This window comes from Micromonas pusilla (assembly GCF_000151265.4).
Source record: "Micromonas pusilla CCMP1545 genomic scaffold MICPUCscaffold_9, whole genome shotgun sequence".
NCBI classification, from domain to species: domain Eukaryota; kingdom Viridiplantae; phylum Chlorophyta; class Mamiellophyceae; order Mamiellales; family Mamiellaceae; genus Micromonas; species Micromonas pusilla.
The window spans coordinates 530,846-554,610 of NW_003315890.1; the positions used below are offsets into that span (position 1 = coordinate 530,846).

General features: G+C 67.2%; 12 protein-coding genes across 12 annotated transcripts; 6 read left to right on the forward strand and 6 right to left on the reverse strand.

Moving 5' to 3' along the window:
* Positions 1-145: 145 nt before the first annotated feature.
* Positions 146-3,581, forward strand: MICPUCDRAFT_48092 (uncharacterized protein; the record flags this gene model as incomplete). Its single annotated transcript, XM_003060908.1, has 3 exons — positions 146-231; positions 359-446; positions 599-3,581. 3 exons carry the CDS (start codon positions 146-148, stop codon positions 3,473-3,475), a joined length of 3,051 nt encoding a protein of 1,016 aa, XP_003060954.1. The 3' UTR covers positions 3,476-3,581.
* A 30-nt stretch (positions 3,582-3,611) lies between these two features.
* Positions 3,612-4,304, reverse strand: MICPUCDRAFT_63401 (uncharacterized protein; the record flags this gene model as incomplete). Its single annotated transcript, XM_003061174.1, is given in 4 exon segments — positions 3,612-3,878; positions 3,880-3,881; positions 3,883-3,890; positions 3,892-4,304. Coding segments are annotated over 4 exon segments (690 nt in total).
* A 273-nt stretch (positions 4,305-4,577) lies between these two features.
* MICPUCDRAFT_34980 (uncharacterized protein) lies at positions 4,578-7,720 on the reverse strand (the record flags this gene model as incomplete). The annotated part of the gene is made up of 3 exons (XM_003061175.1): positions 5,886-7,720; positions 5,171-5,736; positions 4,578-4,905 (listed from the first exon to the last, which is right to left on the reverse strand). Exons 1-3 carry the CDS (start codon positions 7,473-7,475, stop codon positions 4,578-4,580), a joined length of 2,484 nt encoding a protein of 827 aa, XP_003061221.1. The 5' UTR covers positions 7,476-7,720.
* Positions 7,721-7,833: 113 nt separating this feature from the next.
* MICPUCDRAFT_34985 (uncharacterized protein) lies at positions 7,834-9,119 on the forward strand (the record flags this gene model as incomplete). Its single annotated transcript, XM_003060909.1, has 1 exon — positions 7,834-9,119. The coding sequence occupies one exon, from the start codon at positions 7,834-7,836 to the stop codon at positions 9,025-9,027; it is 1,194 nt and encodes a 397-aa protein (XP_003060955.1). The 3' UTR covers positions 9,028-9,119.
* Positions 9,120-9,317: 198 nt separating this feature from the next.
* MICPUCDRAFT_63405 (uncharacterized protein) lies at positions 9,318-10,074 on the reverse strand (the record flags this gene model as incomplete). The annotated part of the gene is given in 4 exon segments (XM_003061176.1): positions 9,318-9,365; positions 9,372-9,508; positions 9,510-9,656; positions 9,679-10,074. Coding segments are annotated over 3 exon segments (660 nt in total). The 3' UTR covers positions 9,318-9,365; positions 9,372-9,391.
* Positions 10,075-10,891: 817 nt separating this feature from the next.
* On the forward strand, positions 10,892-15,200 carry MICPUCDRAFT_28325 (p-type ATPase superfamily). The gene is made up of 5 exons (XM_003060910.1): positions 10,892-12,657; positions 12,730-13,440; positions 13,498-13,821; positions 14,110-14,508; positions 14,548-15,200. The coding sequence occupies exons 1-5, from the start codon at positions 11,107-11,109 to the stop codon at positions 15,121-15,123; spliced, it is 3,561 nt and encodes a 1,186-aa protein (XP_003060956.1). The 5' UTR covers positions 10,892-11,106; the 3' UTR covers positions 15,124-15,200.
* On the reverse strand, positions 15,192-15,647 carry MICPUCDRAFT_70766 (uncharacterized protein; the record flags this gene model as incomplete). Its single annotated transcript, XM_003061177.1, has 1 exon — positions 15,192-15,647. The coding sequence occupies one exon, from the start codon at positions 15,645-15,647 to the stop codon at positions 15,192-15,194; it is 456 nt and encodes a 151-aa protein (XP_003061223.1).
* A 445-nt stretch (positions 15,648-16,092) lies between these two features.
* MICPUCDRAFT_60739 (uncharacterized protein) lies at positions 16,093-16,893 on the forward strand (the record flags this gene model as incomplete). The annotated part of the gene is made up of 1 exon (XM_003060911.1): positions 16,093-16,893. The coding sequence occupies one exon, from the start codon at positions 16,093-16,095 to the stop codon at positions 16,891-16,893; it is 801 nt and encodes a 266-aa protein (XP_003060957.1).
* Positions 16,894-17,396: 503 nt separating this feature from the next.
* Positions 17,397-17,765, forward strand: MICPUCDRAFT_19963 (dynein light chain Tctex2b; the record flags this gene model as incomplete). The annotated part of the gene is made up of 1 exon (XM_003060912.1): positions 17,397-17,765. The coding sequence occupies one exon, from the start codon at positions 17,397-17,399 to the stop codon at positions 17,763-17,765; it is 369 nt and encodes a 122-aa protein (XP_003060958.1).
* Positions 17,766-17,925: 160 nt separating this feature from the next.
* Positions 17,926-19,081, reverse strand: MICPUCDRAFT_60741 (mitochondrial carrier family; the record flags this gene model as incomplete). The annotated part of the gene is made up of 2 exons (XM_003061178.1): positions 17,926-18,791; positions 18,832-19,081. 2 exons carry the CDS (start codon positions 19,079-19,081, stop codon positions 17,926-17,928), a joined length of 1,116 nt encoding a protein of 371 aa, XP_003061224.1.
* A 108-nt stretch (positions 19,082-19,189) lies between these two features.
* On the reverse strand, positions 19,190-21,523 carry MICPUCDRAFT_34990 (uncharacterized protein; the record flags this gene model as incomplete). Its single annotated transcript, XM_003061179.1, has 2 exons — positions 19,190-20,887; positions 21,347-21,523. The coding sequence occupies 2 exons, from the start codon at positions 21,521-21,523 to the stop codon at positions 19,454-19,456; spliced, it is 1,611 nt and encodes a 536-aa protein (XP_003061225.1). The 3' UTR covers positions 19,190-19,453.
* Positions 21,524-21,837: 314 nt separating this feature from the next.
* Positions 21,838-23,714, forward strand: MICPUCDRAFT_49684 (uncharacterized protein; the record flags this gene model as incomplete). Its single annotated transcript, XM_003060913.1, has 2 exons — positions 21,838-21,861; positions 22,288-23,714. The coding sequence occupies exon 2, from the start codon at positions 22,305-22,307 to the stop codon at positions 23,712-23,714; it is 1,410 nt and encodes a 469-aa protein (XP_003060959.1). The 5' UTR covers positions 21,838-21,861; positions 22,288-22,304.
* Positions 23,715-23,765: the final 51 nt, after the last annotated feature.

The window sequence follows — 23,765 nt, forward strand, 5'->3', positions numbered from 1 at the left end:
TAGACGACGGTCTGTTCACGGTTCAAAGCAGCCAGCTTCTCGAGTCTCGAACGCGGCGTCCGGGGGCCGGGGACCGGCGAGAGAGAAGAAGAGCCACGAGCGAACGGCTCCCCGTCGCACTCCACGCGAGCGCGCGTCTGCCACGATGGCGGCGGTCATGCCCGCGCTCCCGTGGTGCACGAATTGCCAGGAGGAGGTCGAGGCGGAGACGAACGAGTCGAACGGCTTCACGTGCGTCCGCGCTCGCGCCCGCGTCGCGCGCGCGTCGCGGTGCATTTCATTTCGTCCGCCTCGCGCTCGAATGAATTCTCGCGCGCGACCACCGATTCTGACCGTCCCGCCCCCTTCGCTCTCGCAGTTGCTGCACGCAATGTGGTAAGATTCTCGACGATAACGTCTTCTCCACGGATCCGACGTTCACGAAGACGGCCACGGGCGCGACGCAGGTGCGAGCGCGACGCGATTCCTCGCGTCCCTCCGCGACCGAATAAATCGACAGAAGCTCCCGCCGCCCGCGTTCGCCCCTCCGCGACCCCGCCCCCCCCACCCCGCGCGTCGTTCCTCACCGCGCGTCCTCCCCCCCAACCAACCCTCGCAGGTCGACGGCAACTTCGTGAACGAGACCGGGATCGGCCAGGGCGTGTCGCGAGGCACGCGCGGCGGCCGCCTCTTCGGCCTGCAGGTGGACTCGCACGAGAAGACGATAAACAAGGGCAAGCACGAGATCCAACAAGTCGCGGATCGACTGGGAATTCGCCCGCGAGAGGACATAACCGGCGCCGCGCATCGGTTATACAAACTCGCCGTGCAGAGGAACTTCACCCGCGGCCGCCGCACGCAGCAAGTCGCGGGCGCGTGCCTGTACATCGTGTGCAGACAAGAGTCGCGGCCGTACATGTTGATCGACTTCAGCGACGTGGTGCAGACCAACGTCTACGTCCTCGGCGCGGTGTTCTTACAGCTGTGCCGGCTCCTTCGACTCGAGCAGCACCCGCTGATTTCGAAACCGATCGACCCGAGCCTGTTCATTCACAGGTTCGCGGATAAGTTGAACCTCGGGCGACGCATGCACGCGGTGGCGAACACGGCGTTGAGACTGGTGGCGTCGATGAAGCGCGATTGGATGCAGACGGGGCGGCGGCCGTCCGGGGTGTGCGGCGCCGCGCTGTGGGTCGCCGCGCTGCTTCACGGGTACGAGCGCTCCAAGCGCGACGTCGTCGCGGTCGTGCACGTCGGCGAGGCGACGCTCAGGAAGCGCGTGAGCGAGTTTGAGAACACGCCGAGCGCGCAGCTTTCGATCGACGAGTTTGACGCGAGGGCGAAAGATTTAGAGAAGGAACAAGCGCAGCTCGGGGACAGCGGCGCGACGCTGCTTCTGGGGGACGCGTCCACGAAGACGATGACGTGCGTGCACAAAGACCACGAGGGCGCCGCGCACTTCGCGCACGGGATGTGCCGGATGTGCTACGTCGAATACGCGCGAGTCTCCGGAGGGTCGCGCGGCGGCGAGGACCCGCCCGCGTTTCAAGCCGCGGAGCAACGCAGAGAGAAGGAGCTCAACGCCGCCGCGAAGGCGCTCCCCGCGCCGGAGAAGCTGCTCGCGCTCCCCGCGCCGCCCGAGACGGCGGCGACGGGCGCGCTGCCGCTCGCGCTGAGGGGGGCGAGAATGCGCGCGGGGAAAAGAATGACAGCCTCGGCGACGGCGGCGGCGATCGAAGCCACGTTGAGAGCCGCGAACGGTCCGCCGCCGCCTAAGAAGGGCGCGTCGAGGAGCGACCCGATGCTCGAGGCGGAGATGGAGAACGCGCTGAACGACCGCACGTCGCACCTCGGTGAGTTTGCCGTGATGACGGGGTTGAGGAGCGGGAAAGGGAGCTCCGCCGCCGCCGCCGCCGCCGCCGCCGCGAACGTCGCGGACGTCGCGGAAGTCGCGGGGAAGAAAACCGAGATCGTGGAAGCGTCCGTCTCCGGCAAAGGAACCTCGAGCGAGAAGAACGGAGAGAAAGAACCCGAGGGCGTCGGCCCCGAGGTTGCGGAAGCCGCGGTGGAGCTCCTGAAACACCTCGTCGGGGAGGCGCACGCGAACAAACACTGCCTGCCGCTAAAAAAAGACGGCACCGCGCGCGGGTGGGTCACCGGGAAGCACCTCTCGTCTTCGCACCCCGCGGCGAAGAAAGACCCGAAAGGGATCGGCGGCGGCGGGCGCGTCGCGGGCGCGGACAAGACGCAGCTGCACTTTTTAATCGCCGCCGGGTGCTTCGACTCGAGCGCCATCGCGCGACTGAAAAAGTACAGCAAGCACGACGTCGCGCGCTTCGCCGCCACCCCGCTGCCGATGAAGGCGCACGAGATCATGCCGCCTCCGCCGTCGCGAGCGCCGCGAGGAGGGGCGGCGGCGGCGGCGGCGGGCGGCGGCGCGAAGGGTGCGGACGACGTCGAGAACGAGGAAGAGGAGGAGGAGAACGACGAGCCGGAGACGTTTTCCGACGTCGACGACGACGAGGTCGCCGGGTTCATCCACACCGCGGAGGAGGTGAAACTGCGGAAGGTCATCTGGTCCGAGCTGAACCGGGACTACCTCGAGACGCAGGCGGCGAAGGAGGCGATCCTCGCCGCGGCGCCGAAACCGCCGCCCGGGAGCGAAGACGCGGACGGGAAGAAGAAGAAGCAGCGGAAGAAGTACACGCACGCGACGCCCGCGGACACCGCCGCGGAGGCGGCGCAGCAGATGCTCTCGTCGAAGAAAATTTCGAGCAAGATCAACTACGACGCGCTGAACGATTTGTTCAAGCAAGACGCGCATCAGGAAGCGAGCGAGGCGAAGGCGAAGGCCAAGGCCAAGGCGGCGTCCGCGGAAGCCGCCGCCGCGCCGGCGCCGGCGGCGAAGGCGAAGGGAGGCGGCGGCGTCGGAGGCGCCGCCGCGCGCGCGACGGCGGCGGCGACGGCGACGGCGACGGCGAACGCGAACGCGAACGCGAACGCGAACGCGACATCGAACGCGCGGCCGACGCTCGGCGGCGGGATCCGCTCGTCGCGGCTCCCGAGCTTGGGAGAGGGCGGCCTGGGCGCATTGGGCGGGTTGGGCCTGAGCCGGGGCGGCGCGGGGAAGCGCGGGCTGGGCGGCGGCGGGCTCGGGAGTCGTCTCGCCGCCGCGTCCGGCGCGAACGTCGTCGGCGCGGACGCGGCCGGCGGCGGCGCGGCGGGGGAGGCGCCGCCGGCGAGCCCGGCGAGGAAGCGCGCGACGCCCGCGGCGGGGAAGAAACCGCCGCCGGCGAGCCCGGCGAAGAAGCCCGCGGCGGCGCCGAAAAAGCCGGCGCCGGCGGCGAAAGAGAAAGAGCCCCCCGCCGCGCCCGCGCCGAGATCGACGCGCGGTCGCGGCACCGCGGCCGATCCCGGGGCGACGAAGGCGGCGAAGATGAAGGCGAAGGCGCCGCCCGCCGCGCCCGCGCGCGCGAGCAAACGCGCGAAGAAGTGATGAAGCCGAGCCGAGGCGCGAGGCGGAGCGATGGATTGCGATTTTCGATTTTTAGCATTTTTGCGCGCCGAGCGCGTTCGTGGATTTCACGTCGTATAGATACGCAGACAGCGCGCGGTGTTCGCACTCCTCTCTCTCACGCTTCCCCCCCTCCCGCGGCTTCGCCGGTCGCGATCGGGGTGTCCACGTCACCCCCTAACGGCGCGTACAGCTGGCGCACCGCCGCCGCGATCGTCGCGTCGTCCGCGCCCGAGACGACGGCTGCGTGAATGCGCTCCTTCATCCCTTTCCGGATGAGCTCGCGCACCCCACGTCTGACGACCGGATGCTTGCTCTCGTCCGCTAAAATTTCCTCAGAGGTGTACCACCCGTACCCGTCGTACTCCTCGTTGCACATCGTCATCCGCGCGACTTCCTCGTCGGTCACGACCGCGTGCATGATGACGCCAAAGTCCGCGGTGCCGTTCCCCGACGGCGCTTGCTTGCGAAACTGCCACAGCATCGTGTGCGCGCAGACGAACTCCCATCGCTCCGGGGCGATGTCCAGCCGCGTCTCGCGGATCGCGTTCCTTCGCGCGGTCTCCGCGGGCGTGTCCCCGGCGCGCATGCGGCCGCCGAGGACCCACCAGTCCGGCTGCGGGTGCACGAGGCGGTGCCCGAGGAGGATCTTCCCTCTCGGGTCCGTGAGGAAAACGTCGACGACGCCCTTGACGAAACAGTCGAGCGCGCGCGCGTACTCGTTGTCCTCGAGGAACGTCTTGTTGTGCGCGTACTCCCCGGTGACGTAATGCGGCAGCGAGTGCAGCGGGTTCTCCATGTCTGGAGTCATCGCGGCGCTTCCGCGGACCCGCGGAGGGCGTCCCCTGAAGTGCCGAGATTAGCGTTCGACCGCCGAAAAAACGGGTGGCTGAGACGCGCGCGTTTCCGTTCGACAATTTTCTGTTCGTCCTGCAGTGTCTGTCGTGCGTTTTTTCTCATCACAAGCGAGAGCGTCCCCGCGGGTCCCGTCCCGTCCCGTCCCGTCCCGTCCCGTCCCGTCCCGTCCCGTCCCGTCCCGTCCCTTCCCGTCCCTTCCCTTCCCTTCCCGTCCCATCCGACGTCTCTACCAGTCGTCGTCGTCCCCCGCGGCGACGATGCTCAGCTCGGTCCACACCTCGCGTATCAAATCGTAACACCGCGCCGGGTCCGTCGTCGGCGCGCACATCAGGTACAGCACGTTCCCCAGCGGCCGCGCCTGAATCGACCGCGCGCGGAGTCTCAACACGACGTCTCGCGCCGCCGTGGACGAGTACCCCCCTCCTCCGCCCCCGCCGCCGCCGACGCTATCCTCGAGCTCGATCGCGAGCACGCACCCGATGACCGTGACGCCCTTGACACACGGCAGCGCGCTGATCGCGCGCGCCGCGTGCTCGTCCCACAGCTCTCTGAGTCTGAAGGTCGTTCCGTACGAAGCGACGAATGTCGGGGTGGAGTTCAGGGGTGCGTCAGTTGGGATTTGAAAGGCGTCGAGGCGTGTCGGGATCGAAAGCGAGGCGTGAGCGGAGAGAAACGTCGGGAGACTAAGTCCTCAAGGAACGGCGTTCACCACGCGAACGGGGTCGTATGGGGACCAGTGTAAGGAAATCGCGCCTGAGCCGAGGCGGGCCGGGGCCGCCGACGCGGAGCGGACCGCCGCCGACGCGGAGGGGGCCGGACGCCGCGCGAGCGTCGCCACCGCCCATCTCGACGAGGTTGTCGTTTATCAGAGGGTCGCGATACATCCGCTGCGCCTCCGCGGCCACCGCGCAGCCGATCGGGTACGCCGTGTACGAGTGCCCGTGCAACAGCGCGTTTTGCTTCGTCGGACCTCGAAACGCGTCGAAAACTTCCTCCGTCGTCGCCGTCGCCGCGAGCGGCGTCAGCCCGCCGGTGAAGAGCTTCGCGTAGCAGCTCACGTCCGGCTTCTCCCCGAGGAGCTCCCACGCGCCCTCCGCGCCGAGCCTCCAGATTCCCGCGAAGACCTCGTCGAGGACGACGGGGAGCCCGCGCGCGCGGCACGCCTGGATCGTCGCGCGTTGGAACGTCGGATCGATCAGGTCCATGCCGCCGGCGCCGTGGAGCACGCACTCCATCACGAGCGCCGCGACGGGCGGCGCGCCGTTCTCTTTCGCGTCCGCCTCCGCCTCGTCCAGCGCGGCGTCCACGACAGCGCGGTACGCCTTCGCGAGCGGGGTCTCGTCTCGCGTCTCGTGATCGAACGCCTCTTCGCGCGTCGCCCAGCCCTCTGCGGGCGATGCCGTGGTGCGGAAACACATCGGTCAGTTGAAAGGGGACGCACGCGATCAATTGATTGTTGAAACCGAGAGGTGCGTGAAAAACAAACGTTCGCGCAGTGCGCACCTTCGCGCTCGCGCGCGCCGTGCGTCGTCACCGCGGCTAATCCGCCGCCGCCGGGAAGCGGCCCTCTCTCCGGCTGGATCACGACCCAGCGGCCTTCGCGCATCTGCAACGTGGGCGGGCGCAAGAAGATCCCTCGCGGTTTATACCACGGCGTCTGCAGCGGACCGGTGAACACCGACGGCGCTTGCATGTCCATCGTGCCCAGCGTGTCGCCGTGGTACGACCCGTCGAGCGCGAGGACGCGGACTTGGGGTAAAAAATCCGCGGCGTCCGACGCCTTCTCCGGGCTCGGTATGAACCCTTTCCTGACGAAGTACGTCCGGATCGCCATCTTCACCGCCACCTCCATCGCGGTCGAGCCGTTGTCGCTGTAAAACACCCTCGTCGCCCAATCCCGCCCGGCGCCCTTCAGGAGCTCCGACGCCGCGTCCAGCGCCGGCGCGTGAACGTTTTCCGGGAACATCACGTGCCCGTACCTCCCCGCCGCCGCGCTCGCCGCGCGAACCAGCCTCGTCTGCTCCGCCTTGCTCGCGCCCTGCGTCCACCAGCTCGCGGCGCCGTCGAATCGCAGCTCGATCGCGTTCGAGTCGGGGGAGTACACGCCGAAGTCTTCGCCGCATCGGGAGTCGATCACGGTGACGTTTTCCCGCGGCGTCGCGTCGTGCTGCGTGAACGGCCACCACAGCGTCCGCAACGCCTCGTCGGGCGCCGTTCGCATCTTGCGCACGCGCTCTCTGTGCCAACTCGTCGCGTGCGTCAGAAGCGCGTCGAAGACGTCCCGCCCGTCGTCCAACCACTCGTAAATCTCGCGCCCGTGGCCGACGACGTCCCCCACGATCCGCCGCTCCGGCACGGGCGGGAGCGCGAACGTCGGGATCCCGCGCGCGTCCTCCCCGCCTCCCACCTGATTAAATTCGCTCGCGTACTGCTCCACCGCGTCGACGTTGCCGCACGCGCTGCCGCTCATGACGATCGCGACGACGTCGTACCCGCGCGCGGCGAGCGTCTCGAGCGACGCGATCGTCGTGGAGATCCCGCCGAGCTTCGGATCCCCCACGAGGATCGCCGGCAGTCGCAGCGGTCGCAAGACGTCGCACTGCAACGCGCCCGACGGCGCCGGCGAGCACACCCCGCCCGCGGTCTCCACGAGCGCGACGCCGCTCGGGCGCTCGTCGCCCGTGAGCGACGTGAACGAGAGCCGCAGCGCGCTCCCGACGTGGTCCGAAAACTCGGACAGCTGCGCGGTGACGGCGCGCAGCACCTCCGAGTCGGCGACGCCGCGGCCCTCCTCGCGCGCGGCGAGATGCGGCCCCACCGCTCGCGCCCACGCGAACTCGGTGTGCGACCACGTGCCGTCGCCGCCGCTGCCGTCCGCGATCGGCGAGGACGTCCCGCCGCGCTCGATGCCCGCGGCGACGGCGGCGTGCGCGCCCATCGTCGTCGCCGTGCGCCCCCTCGCTACGAAGTCCGCGTCCGAGTCGTCCGGGAATCCAGTCTGGACGGGCTTGAGGTAAAAGCACGGCAGCGAGCGGCGCGCGGCGGCTTCGGCCAACCCCTTGGACACGAGCGTCTTCCCGACCGCGGTGTTCGCGCCCCAGACGCAGAACGTCGGGCACTCCATGCTGACGTTCCCGTCCGCGAGCACGGGGGAGCCGCCGAGGTAGGACGGCGGCGGCGACGACGACGAGAAAGAAGAGGGAGGCGACGAGGCGCGACGACGATGTCCATGTTGATGCTGATGATGCGCGTGGACGCCGCCGACGCCGACGCGATCGTCCGCGCGCAACGCGCCGCCGCGCCGCGCGAGCCCGCCGCCGCGCTGCCGCGACAGCGACAGCGCGCGAGCGAGTCGTGACGCGCGTGACGCCATGACGACAGCGCGCGCGCGCGCGCGATGACTGCTCGCCTCGGCAACCCCGGGATGTTGTTAACCAACCGGCGCGGCGGAGAGGAAAAAATCACTCCGCTCGCTCGCCGCGATGGCCGCGGCACGCGTCGTCACCGCGGCCCCGCGGGTCGCGCGGACGTTCCTCCGCCGCGGATGTAAGCCCGCGCCGCGCGCGTCGCGCTCGTTCGCCGTCGCCGTCGCCGCGTCGTCGTCGTCGTCGTCGTCGTCGTCGTCGTCCCCCGACGGCACCACCCTGACGATCGCCACCCCGGACGACTGGCATCTCCACGTGCGAGACGGGGCGAAGATCCCCTCGGTGGTGCCGTTCACCGCGCGATCCTTCGCGCGAGCGCTGATCATGCCGAACCTCGTCCCGCCGGTTCGCACCGTGGACGACGCGAGGAAGTACCGCGATCTGATCCTCGCCGCGGTCCCCGACGGCGTCGGCTTCGAACCGCAGATGACGCTGTATCTCACGGACAACACGTCCCCGGAGGAGATCGCGGCGGCGCACGCGTCCGGGTTCGTGCGCGGATGCAAGCTGTACCCCGCGGGCGCGACGACGAACTCGGACGCGGGCGTCACGGACGTGAAGAAGTGCGCGGCCGCGCTGGAGGCGATGGCGGACTTGGGGCTCGTGCTCGAGGTGCACGGCGAGGTCACGCACGGGAGCGTAGACATGTTCGATCGCGAGCGCGTCTTTCTCGATGAAGTCTTGGGCGGCGTCGTCGCGGCGCATCCGCGCCTGAAGATCGTCATGGAGCACATCACGACCGCGGAGGCGGTGGATTTTTGCAACGCCGCGGGAGATAACGTCGCGGCGACGATCACGCCGCAGCACATCTTGTTAAACCGGAACGCGATGCTCGTCGGCGGGATCCGGCCGCACCTGTACTGCCTCCCGATTTTAAAACGCGAGAAACACCGCGCGGCGGTGATCGCCGCCGCTACGAGCGGCTCGAAAAAGTTCTTCCTCGGGACGGACAGCGCGCCGCACCCGCGCGGGGCGAAAGAGAGCGCGTGCGGCTGCGCCGGGGTCTTCAGCGCGCACGCGGCGCTGCCGTTCTACGCGATGGCGTTCGAGAAGGAGGGGAAGTTGGATACGTTGGAGCATTTCGCGTCGCACGCGGGGGCGGATTTTTACGGCGTCGAGAGAAACGCCGGCACGGTGACGTTGAAGAGGGAGGACTGGCAGGTGCCGGAGACGTACGAGTTCGGCGGCGACGTCGTCGTTCCGTTCTATGCGGGCGAAGTCTTGCCGTGGAAGGTGGTCGCGGAGGCGTGAGTGCGCGCGAGTACGCGTGGCGGCGGGCGTTTACGTTTCGCCGAATGACCCATCGATTACAGTCTGGTAGATCAAATCTCGAGCATCACGTTGCCGCCCTTGACGCCGTTGTCCTTGCAAAAGTCAACGGACAGCTTCCACAGCTGCTCCGTCGCGTCCTTACTCCTCGCCTTCGGCGCCGGCGCGTCCGCGCCGAACCCCGCGAACGGCCGCGTCAGGAACGGCATCCCGAGGTCGTACGCCAGCTTCTTCGACGTCTTGAACAGCTTGCTCATCTTGATCGAAAACGGCATGTACAACGCGCCCTTTTTGATGTCCTCCCGAGACGCGCACGACACGCTCGTCATCGCGCCCTCCTCGGTGTTCAGCGCCAACGCGCCCGCGACGGTGCGGAAGACGACGTTATAGTTCCTCCACACGTCGGACGCGACGAACCCCGGGTCCGCGGCGACGAACCGCACGTCGTTGTCCGGGTACGCGACGTCCAACCGTCGCTGCGCCTCCATCGTCGCCGCGAGGCACGCGAGCTTCGACGCCGCGTAGTTCCCCTTCGTCTTCGACGCGCCCTTGACGAAGAAGTGGTACTTGTTCGACGCGAACCACGTCGTGACGGAGGACAGCGCGACGACGCGCGCGCTCTCCGCCGCCATCAGCGCCGGCATGAGGAGCGCCGTGAGCATGAAGTGGCCGAAGTAGTTCGTCCCCATGCAGATCTCGTACCCTTGCTTCGTCGTCGTCGGGCCCTTGTACGCGCCCGTGGTGTTCAGCCCCGCGTTGTTGACGAGGACGTCCAGGGTCTTGTGCTTCTTGAGGAACGCCGCCGCGAACGCGGCGATGCTGTCCGCGTCGGACAGGTCTAACGTCATGACCTCCGCGGTCCCGCCGCCGGCGACGACCGCGGCTCTCGCCTCCTTCGCGCGCTCTTTCGATCGGCACGCCATGACGACGCGCGCGCCCGCGTCCGCGAGCATCTTCGCCGTCTGCAGGCCGATGCCGGTGTTGCACCCGGTCACGATCGCGACCTTGCCGGTGAGGTCGCTCTTGCATCCGATCTTGATTCCCATCGTGGGCGGCGGGCTGCGCGTCCGCGAGGCGACGCGCGCGATAAGATGACGAGCGAGCGACGAGCCCACGTCAGCTGCACGTCAGCCGCTCGCTCGAAACCAGATTCTCGCCGTCGCGCGCCGCGCGTCGAACGGTCGCGGTCTTCGGCCGGACGAGATCTGAGGCTCGCCGCCCGCGCGACACACGCCAGCGCGCTACAGGCGTCGACGCGCGCGCGAGAGACGCGCGCGAGATCGACACCGCGCGAGCGAGGCTCGACATCGCGCGTCGCGCATCGCGGAAGACGCCGTCGCGCGACGTCCTCCTCGTCGGCGGCGACTCGATCAAAAGTCGGCGTCGCTCGCGCTTTTGATCGAGCAGAACTGGCGGCGGCCGATCGACCGATCGAGCGATCGATCCGCGGGAAATAGGCTCGCGCTCGGGCGGACATCACCTCGCGCGAGCGCGATGGCGGGCAAGCTCCACCTGACGTACCCCCCGAACGTCTCCAAGGTCACCGCGCAGCGGCGTCGCGCGCAGATCCGCGGCCTCGGGCTCTACCACCTCCCGTTCGTCTTCCTGTACTTTTTCTCCCTGCGATCGTGCGTCGAGACGTCCGGGGTTCCGTACCAGACCGCGCTCGCGCATCACAAGAGCAAAGGCTACGACCCCGACGCGTTCACCGCGAAGGCCGCGGACGTGAAGAAGCCCAAGGTGGTGGACGACTGGGGCGGCGCCGCGGTGGAGGACGACCCGTGGGCGGATCTGGACGCGGACGAGGGCGAGGACGACGCCTCCGCCTCCGCCTCCGCGGCGGCGTCCGCGGCCGCGTCCACCGTCTTCGTGGACGAGAACGGGACGATCGTCAACGCCACGACGGCGGACGCGGAGGAGCAGATCACGTACGAGACGCCGCCGACGCTCCCCGCGGCGTGGCTCCCGGAGTTTTACGCCGTCGCCGTGTTCAGCGTCATCGCGACCACGCACGTCTTGCTGTGCTTCGCGCAGCACTGGAGCGTGAAGTTTCGCGCGTTCATGAATTACCGAGAAACCGACGCGATCAAAGACGGGTCGTACCTCATGTTCGTGCCGATGCCGCACCAAGGGAAGGCGGAGATCGTACGCGTGAACGCGCTGGAGATACCGGACGCGGACGCCCCGGGCGGCGTGCGAGAGATGCTGTGGACGACGTTCCAACGCCAGCGATTCGAATTTGTGGAGACGGAACGCGGCGGCGGCGCGAACGGGAAGGCGCGCGGCGAAGTCCGCGAGGTCCTCACCCCGGTCGCGAACGCGCTGTCGTCATACGTGCGGCCGACGCGCGGGCTCACCCCCGCGGCAGTCGCCGCGTACGTGTCGAGGTACGGCGACAACTCCCTACGCGTGCCGTTGCCTACGTTCATGCAGGTGTACAAAGAACAGCTGATGGGCCCGGTGACCGTGTTTCAGGTCTTCACCGTGCTCCTGTGGCTCATGGACGAGTACTGGAAGTACGCCATCTTCTCCGCCGCGTCGCTGCTTCTGTTCGAGGGCACGACCGCGTTTAGCAAGATCAAGAACATTCGCACGCTGCGAGGGATGGGCCAGGCCCCCGGACGCGTGAACTGCTTACGCGACGGCCGCTGGGAGGACCGAAACACCGAGGATCTGGTCCCCGGGGACATCGTGTCCATCGTGCGCGTCGCCGGCGGCGCGGAGTCGCCGATCCCGTGCGACTGCCTCGTCTTGCGCGGCTCCACGGTGGTGAACGAAGCCTCGCTCACGGGCGAGTCCGTCCCGCAGATGAAGGACGCGCTGAGCCCGGAGGCGATCGCGTCGGACCCGTCCAAGCCGCTCGACATCGACGGCGAGCACAAGGTGAACGTCTTGTACAGCGGCACGACGCTGATGCAGCAGAGCACGGGGGAGCAGCCCACGGGCGGAGTCGCGGCGAACCTCCCGAAGACGCCCGACGGCGGGTGCCTGTGCTACGTCCTGCAGACCGGGTTCAGCTCGACGCAAGGGAAACTGATGCGCATGATGGAGTTCTCCTCCGAGCAAGTCACCGGGGACACGTGGGAGACGCTCGTGTTGCTCTTCATCCTCCTCGTCTTCGCGTGCGTCGCGAGCGGGCACGTCTTCGTCGTCGGCCTGAGGGACGGCAAACGCTCGCAGTACGAGCTCGTGTTGCGTTGCATCCTCATCCTGACCTCCGTCGTCCCGCCGGAGCTCCCGATGCAGACGGCGATGGCGGTGAACACCGCGCTGCTCGCGCTCATGAAAGCCGCGGTGTTTTGCACCGAGCCGTTCCGCGTGCCGATCAGCGGCAAGGTGGACACGTGTTTGTTCGACAAGACCGGGACGCTGACGTCGGACCAGCTCGTCGCCGTCGGCGTCGTCACGCCCGTCTCCGGGGCTGGGGCTGGGGGCGAGGACGGGGAATACTCCGAGCTCACGCCGTGCGCGGAGGCGTCCAAGGCGGCGTCGCTCGTCGTCGCCGGGTGCCACTCGTTAGTCCAAGTCGACGGGAAGACGTTCGGGGATCCGCTCGAGCAGGCGGCGCTTCGAGGCGTGAAGTGGCGGTTCGACCCGCGGTCGCAGACGGCGGTGCCGACGGAACACATGAAGGACCCGGCGAGGGACGAGGCGATGAAAGCCGCGAAGCTGCCGCCGCCGAAGCCGCCGACGCGGTCGTGGACGGGGAGGCCCATGGTGAAAATTCTCGTCCGCAACCACTTCTCGAGCGCGCTGCAGCGGATGTCCGCGGTCGCCAACGTCGTGCAAAACAGCAACGACGCGCCGGCGGCGTGGGTGCTGATGAAAGGCTCCCCGGAGATTGTCGCGACGTTGCTGACGAAGAAACCCGCGGGGTACGACCGCGCGTACCGCAAGCTCGCTGAGCAAGGGTACCGCATCATCGCGCTCGCGCATCGCGTGTTGTCGACGGACGAAGCGCACAGAGTGAAGGACCCGCGGTGCCCGCTCACGAGGGACGAGATGGAGCGCGGACTCACATTTGACGGATTCCTCGCGTTCGCGTGCCCCGTGCGGACGGACACCCCGGACGTCGTCAAGGCGCTGAAAGCGTCCTCGCACACGGTGATGATGGCGACCGGCGATTCCGCGATGACGGCGCTGCACGTCGCGAACGAGGTGCACATCGCGTCCGGGGGGTTAGAGCGCGCGTTGACGCTCGTCGCGAGCGGCGGCGGCGGCGGCGGCGACGACGGCGACGGCGCGGCGCCGACGTTGCGTTGGGTCAGCGCGAAGACGGACGACGCGACGAACGAGCCGATCCGCGAGATTCCGTACGCGGCCGACGGGTCCATCCCCGCGCTCGCGAAGGATTACTGCCTCTGCGTCACCGGGGCGGCGCTGAACGCCGCCGCGGTCGCGGACGGATTCTCCGTCGGCGGCGACGGCGGCGACGCCGCGAAGGACGTGAAGGGCGTCGGGAGAGGCAACGGCGGGCTGTGGGACTACCTCGACTCCGTCGTCGTCTTCGCGCGGATGTCCCCGGACGATAAAGAGCGCGTGTTGAAGCGTCTGAAACAACAAGGCCGGCACACGTTCATGTGCGGCGACGGCGCGAACGACGTCGGGGCGCTGAAGCAAGCGCACGTCGGCGTCGCGTTGCTCAGCGGGTTTGGCTCCGCGAACACGAAAAAGGTGGACGCCGCGGGCGCCGACGCGGGCGCCGTCGCGACGACAAACAAGAGCGAAGTCCCCACGGAAGCGAAAGCGGAGACGTTCTCAGAGAAGATGAAACGCGTCCAAGAACAGGCGGCGAAGATGAAGGAGGCGAAGAAGAAGGAAGCGATCGCGCGGAAGAAGGACCAGGTGGAGCTCCAGGCGCTTCAAAAGCAGTGGTTCGACGAGGAAGTCAACAGGAGAACCGCCGCCGGGGAGCAGTGGGCGGCGTTCAGCGCGATGAAAGCCGCGACGCAGCGGATGATCGCGGAGACGAAACGCCGCGCGGAAATTCGCCGCCGCGAGAACGGCGGCCCGATGGGCGCGCCCGGGTTCGCGCAGATGATGGCGGAGATGGAAGGCGCCGAGGACATGGAGACGCCCAAGGTGAAGCTCGGAGACGCGTCCATGGCGGCTCCGTTCACGTCGCGCATCCCGTCCGTGCGCTCCGCGGTGGACATCATCCGCCAAGGCCGCTGCACGCTCGTGTCCGCGATTCAGATGCAGCAGGTCCTCGTGTTATCCTGCCTCATCTCCGCGTACTCCCTCTCGGTGCTGTACCTGGACGGGATCCGATCGAGCGATAATCAGATGATCGCGAGCGGCTCCGCGCTCACCGCGGCGTCGCTTGCCTTCTCGTACGCGACGCCGGTGCACACGCTGTCGCCCGTTCGACCGCTGCGGTCCATCTTCCACCCCGCGAACTTCCTCTCGTTGATCGGGCAGCTCGTGATTCACATCGGGTGCATGGTGTACGCGGTTGAGATGGTGCGGAGAGCGACGGGCGAGGAGGCGCTTTTCCCGGAGAACGCCCCGATCGCGATCGTGTCCGACGCGTTGAAGGCGAACGCGACGGAGGAGCAGCGGTCGATCTGGGAGCAAGGCCCGCCGTTCAAGCCGAGCCTGCTGAACACCGTGGTGTTCCTCGTCGAGACCGTGCAGCGCGTGTGCGTCATGCTCGTCAACTACAAAGGCAGGCCGTTCATGATGGGCGCGATCGAGAATAAGACGCTGTTGACGTCGCTGGCGTCGATGGTCGCCGGCGCGTTCATCTGCGCGTTCGAGGTGCTGCCGTGGCTGAACACGTGGCTGAAGCTCGTGCCGTTGCCGTCGTTCGACTTCCGCGTGAGGATCCTCGCCGTCTTGGGGGTCTCCGTGGGGGGAACGATCGCGTGGGACCAGCTCATGTTGTTGTGCTTCGCGCCGCAGATTTTGTTCGCGGCGTATCGAGACACGTACCGAGCGTTGCCCGCGCCGAGGGATCTCGTCAAGCCGGGGAAGCGCGCGATCGCGATGGGCGTCGCGGGGTATCTGTACTTCACGACCGGGAACGTGTTCGTCCTCCTCGGGCTGTTTTACGCGATGAAGAACAAGGTCATCTGATGGCGGCGTCGCGGCGAGGCGGGGGACGAGACCGCGCGTGTTGGTTTGTAATAATTCATTCTATCTCGTCAGACGTCCTCGCTCGGCCCGCGTCCGCGGTTCGATCGCACCCGATTCTTCTTCTTCTTCCGCTTCTTCCCCTTCAGCGTCCGCTTGATGTCCTTCACGACGCCCTTCACGCCCTTCCTGACGGTCCCGTTCGCGGCGCACGCGACGCCGAGCGCGACGCCCGCGGTCATCGACATGTACACCACCGACCGCAGCAGATCCCCGACCGGTCCCAAGAACCCGAACAGCCCGCCGCCGCCGCCGCCGCCGCCGCCTTTGTTCGGGTCGTAGTCCCGCTTCCACGCCTCCGGCATCGGCTTGGAACCGAACGGCCGTTTCATCTTCTTCTCGATGAGCTCCTTCGCGATCTCCGGGCGCATGACATCGACCTCCTCGGGCCGAAACTCGAGCTCGTCCACGAGCGTCGCCTTCATCGCGTTGGTTATCATGAACTGGATGCTCGCGGTGTCGCTCATGACGACGGATGGGGGTGTTCGACGCGGCGGCAGGGCAGTGCGCGGGGTTGATTCGGTCGTGGAGGCGCACCCGCGCGTCACCTTGTGCGAGCCGCGACGGACGGCGGCGGCGTGAAGAAATCGCATCGATCGACGCCGGCCGCTGACTCATCTAATCATCGGCTGCCAGCGAGAGTTCGATGCATGATGAGCCCCGAGTTGATTGTGAGTTCTCTCGCGCGCTCGACCGCGGGGGTGTTTCACACTCCCCCGCGCGCGCGGCAGCTCGCGAGACGACGTCTCGAGCCCCGCGGTCGCGAGTCACGCGCCACCGCGAACGCGTCGCGCGGAACCCAGGCTCTCTCGCGCGCGCGTCGCGACGGACGCGTCCCCGAGATCGAGCGCTCGTCGACGCGAATCGAATCTCTCAATCGGGCGCGCGCGAATTCGACGACGAATTCGTTCCATGGCGTCAACCAGCAGGCCTCCCCGCGGGGGCGCCCCCACGGAGGCGGAGATCACCGGCCTCGTCGGCACGCTCGAGCGCATCGCGTCGAACAAAGCCGGCGGCGCGGACGCGTCGTCCTCGCGCGACGCGCCGGACCACGACCGCACCGCGGGAAGACGCGCGGGGCGGTGGGGCGCGAGAGTCCCGCCGAGCAGCGGCGCCTCCTCCGTCGACGGCGCGGCGGCGGACGCGCATCAGACGCGCGCGCCGCACGGCTCCCTGACGGGCACCTGGGACGTCGGATCGTCGCGCTACAACTCCTCGGTGCCCCCCAGCGACGACGAGCGCGGCGGCGGCGGCCTGGGCGGCGGCGGCGGCGACGCCGGCTCGGTCTACTCCCTCTCGGACGCCTCCGAGCTGTCCGCCGCGCCGGGGTATCGGCCCGCGTGCGACAAGTACACCGCGGCGGCGACGCGCGCGGACTCCGTGGCGTACACCCTGGAGCAGCACCGGCTGCAGCTCGAGGCGACGATCCGCAGCATCGACAACGCGCAGGCGGCGGCGGCGGGGGGAGGGCGCGGCGCCGGGATGGGGCCCCGGGGGGGAGGGGACGACGGGATGCCCGCGGCGGGGCGGACGACGACGGGCGTGGGCGTGTTTGATTTTTTCGGCGCCGCGTCCAAGGCGCGGGAGGGTCCCGACGGATCCGATCCCGGCGCGGCGAAGAGCGCGGGGAAGAGGCGGAGGGGGAGGGGAGGGAAGGATGGAGGGGGGGAGGAACCGTACACGTTCATGGGGTGCTGCGGCGGGCGGTCGTGACGTGTGTGGATGGACGGGGCGCGCGGTCGTAGGACGCCGAAATGCGACTCTCATCATCAGACGACTGCACTCGTTCGCGCCCGTCCTTCGTCATCGGTTCTGTTCGAAGGATGAAATAAATGATGCCCAAATCGAGCGCGTCGCCGTCCACACTCGCCGCGCGCGTGGACGGTCTCGTCGTCCGTCGCTCGTCGTTCCGCGTCCGCGCTCGTTTCGAGCACCGCGCGCAGACGTCCGCGGCGCGCGTCCGCGGTCGCGATCGCGTCGGAACCGGCGCGGAGGAGGGAAAAACGCGGGAGCGAAGGCGGGCGCGATGACGACCATCGAGGTGGAGGGCGGGATCCCGCACGTCACGGTGCCGCCGTTCGACAAAAAGTGCGTCTCGCTCGCTTCGCGCGACTCGCGCGATGTCGTCGCTCGTCGCCCACGCCGCGCGCGCGCGGAGCGTCCCGCGCGTCCCGCGCCGCTCGCTCGTTCGCGCGGAGTTGAATTTATAAATTGTCATGCACGTTGACCGGTCCCGCTGCCCCGCTCTCGCGTCCCCGCTCCGTCCCAGGTTCAAACCCGGCGCGGTCAAGGCGATCATCGCGGAGTGCTTGAAAGACAAGCTCGCCGGGAAGCCGTACGACCCGGACGAGTGTTCGATGTGGGCGCGCGAGATCAGCGACGAGATCAAGCAGAGGGTGAAGAAGCTCGGGTACGAGCGGTACAAGATCGTGTGCCAAGTCGTCGTCGGCGAGCAAAAGGGAGAGGGCGTCAGAATGGGCGCGCGGTGTTTCTGGGACCCGAAGACGGATAACTACGCGGAGGAGGTGTTCACGAGCGAGAGCATATTCGCGTGCGGGGCCGCGTTCGGGATCTATCTGTATTGATCGACCGGGCCGGGGGGAGAAGCGCGAGCGTAGGAACCGACCCGGACCCGTAGCCTGGAAATAATTTAATTTAGTCGTCCGTCCGTCCAACTCGAGCTGAACCGCCGCTAGAGACTAGTCTAAGAAGCTATGCGATACCCTGCGCTCGATCTATCCCCGTTCACTGCGAGAGCAACGACTTCGTGCTCTCGTACACCAAGAACGTCATCCCGCTCGACGGCAGCGTCCTCAGCACGTTCGGGACCATCCCCTTGTACAGACCGAAGACGCCCTCGCGGCGAAGGATGCGCCGCAGGGACTGGAAAAACCCGTCGTACGCGCGAGGGGTCGCCTCGCCGCCGCCGCCGCCGCCGCCGCCGCCGCCGCCCACGCCGCCCACCGATTCGACCCCGCCCGCGCCCCTCTGCTGCATCCGCGACCGCACGACCTGCGACGGGTACGTGATCGCGCTCGCGAAGATCTTCGACGCGACGCCGAGCCACGCGCACTCCAGCGCGCTCGGCTCGCGCGTCGCGTTCCCGCTCCCGCTCGCGTCGCGTCGCGTCGCCGCGAGTTTCAGCCGCTCGTACGCCGTGAACTGCAGCGCGCCGTGCGAGACTAAGACCAGTGACGGCGTGATCCCCTTGTACAGCCCGCCGATGCCCTCCGCGCGCGCGATCGTGCGCAGCGCGTCGACGAACCCGGCGTACGGCTTCGCGCCGTTCCCAGCGCCCGCCGCTGCCGCCGCGGCGGGAATGGCGTCCGCGGCGACGCGCCGCTGCAGCGTCATCCGCGTCTTCACGACCCAGATCGGGTTCGTGATCAAACTCACGACGAGCCCCGCCTCCGCGGCGGCGGCCAAGTGCGCGTGGGAGGGTAACTCCGTCGCGTCGTCGTATCGCCGCCGCCACCGCGCCTTGGCCGCGCCGTAAAAGTGAAAGTACACGCTCCACGCGACCGTGTTGCCGATCACGGCGGGGGAGAGCCCGGCGTAGAGACCGCGCGCGCCCTCCGCGCGGACGATGCTCTTGAACGCGTGGATCGTGCCTCGGTACGTCGCGCGCCGCGCGTTGACGTTGTCTTGGACTGCGGACGGGGAGAGGGCGGGGGGGAGGAGGGCGTGAGCGCGCGCGCGGGGCGGGCGGAAGGATGACGTCGGAAGAGGCGGAGGCGGAGGAGGCGGCGCGCGCGCCTTGCAGTCGCGTCTTGACGACGTCCAGCGGCTGCAGCGCGAGCGTGGTGACCATCCCCGCGGTCGCGCCGGAGATGGCCTCGCGCCAGAACGCGCCGTTCGACGCCGTGGACGCGGCCGCGCCGCCGTCCCGCGCGGGCGCCATCTCGATGTGCGCGCGTCGCCAGCGTTCGACGACTGGTACAGGTAGCGCGAACAGAAGTCACGGAAACAAACAACGCACTTTTGGTCGCGCCTTCGACCGTCGCGCGCGGACAGACGCCTCTCGTGTCTCGTAAACAAATTAGTCAGGAGGAGCTAAAGCGCCGCACCGCCGACGATCAAAACCCGCCCATCCGTCCGTCCGGCGCGTCCGACGAGGGCCCTCGTCGCGCGCGCTCGGTCTCTCTCTCTCTCTCTCCCTCTCCCCCTCTCCACCGCGCCGGCGCCGCGCGCGCTCGCGGCGACAGACCCCCGACGGCGCTTCTCGACGGCGCTCCTTCCCTCCACCTCCTCCTCTCCAAAGTCTTCCCCGTCATCAACGCTTGCGCATGTTCACCCCCGCGCGCATGACCTCGTCCACGAGCAGGAGCTGCGTCGCGATGACGGGCGCCGAGTGTAAAATCTGCTGCTTCACGATGTAATTGTCGTACACGCCGATCGTCGTCGGGTCAAACGGCTCGCCCGTGCCGATGTCCAGCCCGACTTTGTTCCCTTTCGCGACCTCGTCCGTGAGCGCGATGCACACGTCCTGCGCGTCGTACCCGCTGTTCTCCGCGAGCGTCTTCGGGATCACCATCATCGCCTCCGCGAACGCCTCCACGCCGCGTTTCGCGCGGCCCTCCACGGTTTTCTTAACCGTCTCCAAAAGGTGGACGTTGAGCGCGGCTTCAAACGCGCCCGCGCCGGGGACAACCTTCTCGTCCGTGAGGACGTTCTTCACCGCTCTGAGGCCGTCGCGGACCGCGTCCTTGAGCTGCGCGATCGTGTGGTCGTTCGGCCCCTTCAGTAGGATGGTGCACGAGTTCGGGTTGGCCACCTTTTCGACAAAGGTGTATTTTTCTTCGCCCAGGACGTGTTCGTAAACCTCGCCGGCGTGGCCGAGAATCTCCGGCGCGAGATCTTCCGGGGAGTTGATGCACACGCCGCCGCAAGAAAGGACGAGACGCTCCATGTTCCGCTTCTTCGCGCGGCGCAGGCCGACGATCCCTTCCTTCGCGAGCATGTCCAGCGAGATCGGGTCGATCCCCTTTTGCGTGATGACGACGAAACCTTTGTCCGTGCCGTCGCACACTCGCTTCTTGAGCGCGATCACGCGGCGGACGACATCGTCCGTGTACTCTCTCTCCGCGGCGACCATCCTCTCTCTCTGCTCCGCGTTCGTGTAGTTGAACGACGAGTTCACCTCAGATTTCTCGTACTCCAGCGAGATGTTGCACGTGAGAATAAACGCGTCCGTGACGTGCTTCTTCATATCCGGGTGCCTCGCGCCGTGGTCCAGCACCAAACCGCTCACGAGCCTCGTGTCCGAGTCGAGCTTGTGACGCATGTGCATGATCTCGACCATGTGCAGATCGATCGGCTCGTCCACCTTGGCGATGCACGTCACCGCGTCGACGACGATCGTCGTGAGCTTATCCGCGAGGTCTTCGCGGAGTTTCGATCTCAGCGCCGTGCGCGCCACGCAGGTGAGGAGCTCCTTGTCCGCGTTCGCGATCCCGCACGCGGGCGACGCGAACTCGTCCAGGAACTTCAGCGCGGCTCTCTTCGCGGCGTCGAACCCCTCCACGAGCACGCGCGGGTGAAGGCCTTCGTTCAAGTACCGCTCCGCCTGTTTCAAAAGTTCGCCGATGATGAGCACCGTGGACGACGTCCCGTCGCCGGTGATGTCGTCCTGCGCGACGGCGGTGCGCGCGATCATCACCGCGGTCGGGTTCTGGATCTGCATCTCTTTCAGGAGCACGTTGCCGTCCTGTTCGTTGGAGTTGAGGGGGGGGGGGTGGAGTGGGTGGGTCGACGGAGTCAGCGCGGGCGTTCGAGGGAGGGACGATCGATCGGTCGCGGATGGACGTTTTTTTTCGCGCCCAGCCGCCACAGCAACGACCGAAGGCGCGCGGTGTTGGTTTCGAAAAGAGCACGGCGACGCGTTCGAGACGATCGATCGCGATCCGGACTCGGATCGATCGTCTCGAACGCGCGATCGAACGACGCGGGGGTCTTCGCGTGAACACGCGCCTTCGTCAGCTTGAGGTCTGTGGTCGCGGCGGGACGAGGGAAGCGCGCGCGTTGGGGAGGGGGCGACGGGGACGGTCAGCGTCGGCGTGGATGGTTGGATGGAAAAAAACTCAAAAAGATTGACCAGATCCGCGCGACCGATCGCGCCTCGATCGACGCGACCGCGCGCGCGGGCGCGACGCTACGACGTGAAAACGTTCAGCCGCGCACCTCCCGCGCCGCCGACGAGCATCTTGATCGTCCCTTTCGGCCCCAAGTTGGACTTCATCACGTCCTGGAGCCCTTTCGCGGCGTTGATGTTCATGAACAGCGCGGCCGCCTTGTTCATGATCTCCGCGTTCGGGTTCACCGAGCGCAGGCTGGAGGACGCCATCGCGGTTGAATATCGAGTGCGACGCTTTAATCCTTCGAGTACGTTGACTCCGCGCGCGAATTCGACGACGGAAGCGAAGGTTTATCGACGATCGCGCGTCAACAACTGACGCCGAGCGAGTCGTTCGAACTGATGATGAAGAAAAACTCCGCTAACCTGTTGAAGGGCCAGTGAAGGGCCCAACTTTGACTGTTCTTTCTCGCTTGTCAACGCTGATGCGCGAACAACGCAACGCCGCCGGAGCAGCCGCGTGAAAAAGGAACCGAGCGTGTAGAAGAGGAGCCGTCGTCGCGCGGACTCGCCCTTTTCCAACGCACGTCTTTCGTCAAGCACACAAGGTTCGCATCCCGTCGTTCTCTTCGCGCGCGCGTCACGCTTCTCCTCGGTCGCGTCGTCGTCGTTTTTCCCGCGACGGAGGCAATCGCGCGTCGATACGGCGCGCGAAGTGCCATCGCGTCGGGAAAATCTGCGGTCGCGGCACGACGCATTCTCGAGACCTAAATCCGCGCGCGTCGAGCGCGCAATCGCGCCGCGTATCGTCGCAAACGCGACGGAAACCGCGGTGATTCGTTTCATCGGACCCGTCCGCGACATACTCGCCGGGTCTCGCGGAACGAACGCGCTCGACGCCGCGCCGACGCGCGCGCGCCCGGGGTTTTTTTTTGATCGTCGCGAGGGCGGGAAAGGGGGAACCAGCTCGAATTACAATCGAACCATCACCGAGAGACGGTCGCTGACGCTCTCCCCTCTCGCCATCGTGACAGACCTAAACCCATTCAAAATGGCTACCGACGGTAAGGAGCACCTTTCCATCGTGATCTGCGGTCACGTCGACTCTGGTAAGTCGACGACCACCGGTCGCCTCATCTTCGAGCTCGGAGGCATCCCCGAGCGCGAGGTCGAGAAGCTCAAGGCGGAGGCCGATGCGCTCGGCAAGTCTTCCTTCGCGTTCGCGTTCTACATGGACCGCCAAAAGGAGGAGCGCGAGCGTGGTGTCACCATCTCGTGCACGACCAAGGAGTTCTTCACGGATAACTGGCACTACACCATCATCGACGCCCCGGGCCACAGAGATTTCATCAAGAACATGATCTCCGGCGCCGCGCAGGCGGACGTCGCGCTCCTCATGGTCCCCGCGGACGGTAACTTCACCACCGCGATCCAGAAGGGCAACCACAAGGCCGGTGAGGTCCAGGGCCAGACCCGCCAGCACGCGCGTCTCATCAACCTTCTCGGTGTCAAGCAGCTCATCGTCGGCATCAACAAGATGGACTGCGACACCGCGGGCTACAAGGAGTCTCGCTACGAGGAGATCCGCAACGAGATGAAGAACATGCTCATCAAGGTTGGCTGGAAGAAGGACTACGTCGAGAAGTGCGTCCCCGTCCTCCCCATCTCCGGCTGGATGGGTGACAACCTCATCAAGAAGACCACCAACATGGACTGGTGGAAGGGCATGGACTGCGAGGACTACGCGGGCAAGGGCACCAAGCACCACGTCGACTGCCTCCTCGACGTGCTCAACGGCATGGTCAACAAGCCCGAGCGTCTTCCGGACGCGGCGATGCGCCTCCCCATCTCCGGCGTGTACAAGATCAAGGGTGTCGGTGATGTCCTCGCCGGCCGCGTCGAGCAGGGTGGCGTCCGCCCCGGTGAGGAGGTTGTCTTCATCCCGACCCACACCGTCTCCAACCCCTGCACCGGCAAGGTCTTCACCGTCGAGATGCACCACAAGCGCGTCGAGATCGCGCACCCCGGTGACAACGTCGGCATGAACATCAAGGGTCTCGACAAGATCAACATGCCCCGCACTGGTGACGTCATGATCTACAAGAAGGACGACTCCCTCAAGGCGTGCCAGGACTTCAACGCACAGGTCCAGGTCCTCGACGTCCCCGGTCAGCTCAAGCCCGGCTACTCCCCCGTCGCGTTCGTGCGCTGCGGCCGCTCCGCGTGCAAGATGACCACCCTCATCTTCAAGGTCGGCAAGGAGACCGGCGGCAAGAAGCTCGAGTCCCCCCAGGCCCTCAAGTCCAACGAGGTCGCCGAGGCTGTCTTCGAACCCCAGCACCCCTTCGTCGTCGACCACTTCAAGGCGTGTGACGGTCTTGCGCGCATCGCGTTCCTCGACGGCAACACCGCCGTCATGCTTGGCAAGATCACCAAGGTGACCTTCAAGGCTGACAAGTAAATGTAAAGGTGGATGAGAATAATTTTCTTTAGACTTAGCCCCCTTTCTTTA